This window comes from Lissotriton helveticus, chromosome 5_1 (genome assembly GCF_964261635.1).
Source record: "Lissotriton helveticus chromosome 5_1, aLisHel1.1, whole genome shotgun sequence".
NCBI classification, from domain to species: Eukaryota; Metazoa; Chordata; class Amphibia; order Caudata; family Salamandridae; genus Lissotriton; species Lissotriton helveticus.
Window position 1 is genome coordinate 618,142,927 of NC_136065.1, and position 1,911 is coordinate 618,144,837.

General features: G+C 48.6%; 1 protein-coding gene across 1 annotated transcript; it reads right to left on the reverse strand.

The window, feature by feature from the left end:
• Nucleotides 1–358: 358 nt before the first annotated feature.
• Nucleotides 359–1,540, reverse strand: LOC144753289 (transcription factor HES-5-like). Its single transcript, XM_078641025.1, has 3 exons — nt 1,478–1,540; nt 1,048–1,228; nt 359–579 (listed from the first exon to the last, which is right to left on the reverse strand). Exons 1-3 carry the CDS (start codon nt 1,538–1,540, stop codon nt 359–361), a joined length of 465 nt encoding a protein of 154 aa, XP_078497151.1.
• Between the last annotated feature and the right edge of the window lie 371 nt (nt 1,541–1,911).

Genomic DNA, 1,911 nt, shown 5'->3' on the forward strand with positions numbered 1-1,911 from the left:
ATTTGGAGAATAACTTTTCATTTTGTTCTTAAGCAATGAATTAAGTTATTACACACACTTTTCCATCCTATAAGGATAACGTATTTGTGCACTGTGCATCTTATAACAATATACTATTCACACTCCATCCTCTGAGGGTATAACGTCCCCTCAATGTCCATCCTGTCTGTATATAATAATCACACATTGTCCATCCTACGAGGATATACACTCGCTCGTCACTCTAAGTGGCTCCTTGGAGTGCAGTAAACTCCCCTGCCCAGCAGGCGCGCTCCAGACTCGAGAATGAATATTCTCCATCACAGCGGACCGAGGCCTCGAAAGAAGTCCGAAGAAAAGTCCAGGCCGCGCCCCCGCATTACCAGGGTCTCCACGGGGCTCTGGGGCTGTCCTGGGCGGGCTCTTTAGTGCTGCTGGGACAGGACGGAGGCCGAGAAGGACACACCGCCTCTGCTGCAGCCGCAGGTCTATGGAGGGCCCGCAGCATCTTCATCCGGGTCTCTGCGGGGGCTCCGTGGAGGGAGAGGAAGAGCAGAGAGTCCTGGAGGCACCGGGAGTGACCTTCACTGGAGGCCGCGGCTGCAGGGAGAGACGAGGGGTTAATAGTTGTTCAGTCTCACAGCAGGAAGTGAACAGAGACATATTTGTTTTAATTAAAGCTCTTTAAAGAATGTTGCTTTCCTCTGATTGCTGCAATAGATCTACGGGTAATGCTGATATTCCTGCGTTTAAAACACGAGTTTACTTTCGTAAAAAGGCACTAGAAATAGAGATATTTAAAAGCCATAGGCCTGTTCGAGTACCACCCCAATACGACTATCAACAGTTAGATATCTGCACCGTGAGGAACTAACCCCGCCCCCCCCCCACACAGACACCCACGCAAACAGGTAACTGCAAAGTTCACCCACTGCGGTTTAAACCCCTCATTAGCTAGAAAAACACCACCCTCACTTGCCCCGCACCACCTTCACCACATGCAGCTGTCTGTACCCAAACTTCACACTTCATCACTTAAAAAGCCAAACTGATGTCACGAGCTCTCACCTGGTGCCGGTGTCTGCACGCGCTGAGCCAGGTACGTCACGGCCATTTCCAGGATATCCGCTTTCTCTGCTTTGGGCGGAAGTTCATGTTCCTCAAACTCTCTCTGCAGTAACATCCTCAGCTGCTCAATGCTGCTGTTGATGCGATCTCTCCTCAACTTCTCCACCGCTGGCTTCCTCAGCTGCAGAGGCAAAATGTGGATTTTTTATTTTATCAGAACAAACTAGGAGACTTGTCTGTTAGAAGATATTCTACTTTTTCAAAATTTAACTAACAATGCTACTTTAGAGGTACACTAATACGATAACATGAATAAACAGCGTATACTAATATAAAGTAATAAATACAAATCGCTGTTTTGTACGTAGTATTATTTCTCTATAATAAAAATATGAATATAGATCTTAAATAATATTTTCCTGGTTCTTACCTTTCTAATGTCTCTCTCCTCGCGCTCCTCTTCATATTTCCTCTCGGGGCTGAAAGGCGCCATCTTGCCCGGTGTGGGGTGAAGAGAGGGGTCTCTGCAGTGAACCCACAGTGATCGGTGTCTGAAGAGCTCACTCCCTCCTGCCCTATTTATCCCCCTCCGCCTGCAGGGTAATGTGTGGGTCTGGGGCTGGAGAGAGGTTCCCACACTCAGCAGCCAATCAGAGAGCGGCAGGAACAATAGAAGTGTGGCACATTACAGGGGGGGGGGGGGACATCTGGGGCTTGACACAAAAGATCAGAGTGTGGGAAAGAGCCGCTCGTTAATGTGATATTAGCTCAGGCTTGTGTCAGTGCCCCCGGCATCTGTTACCAGCTAAACAGTGTGTCATAAACATTAAGTAAAGGGGGTGGATGGGGGAGAGGGGAGGAGGG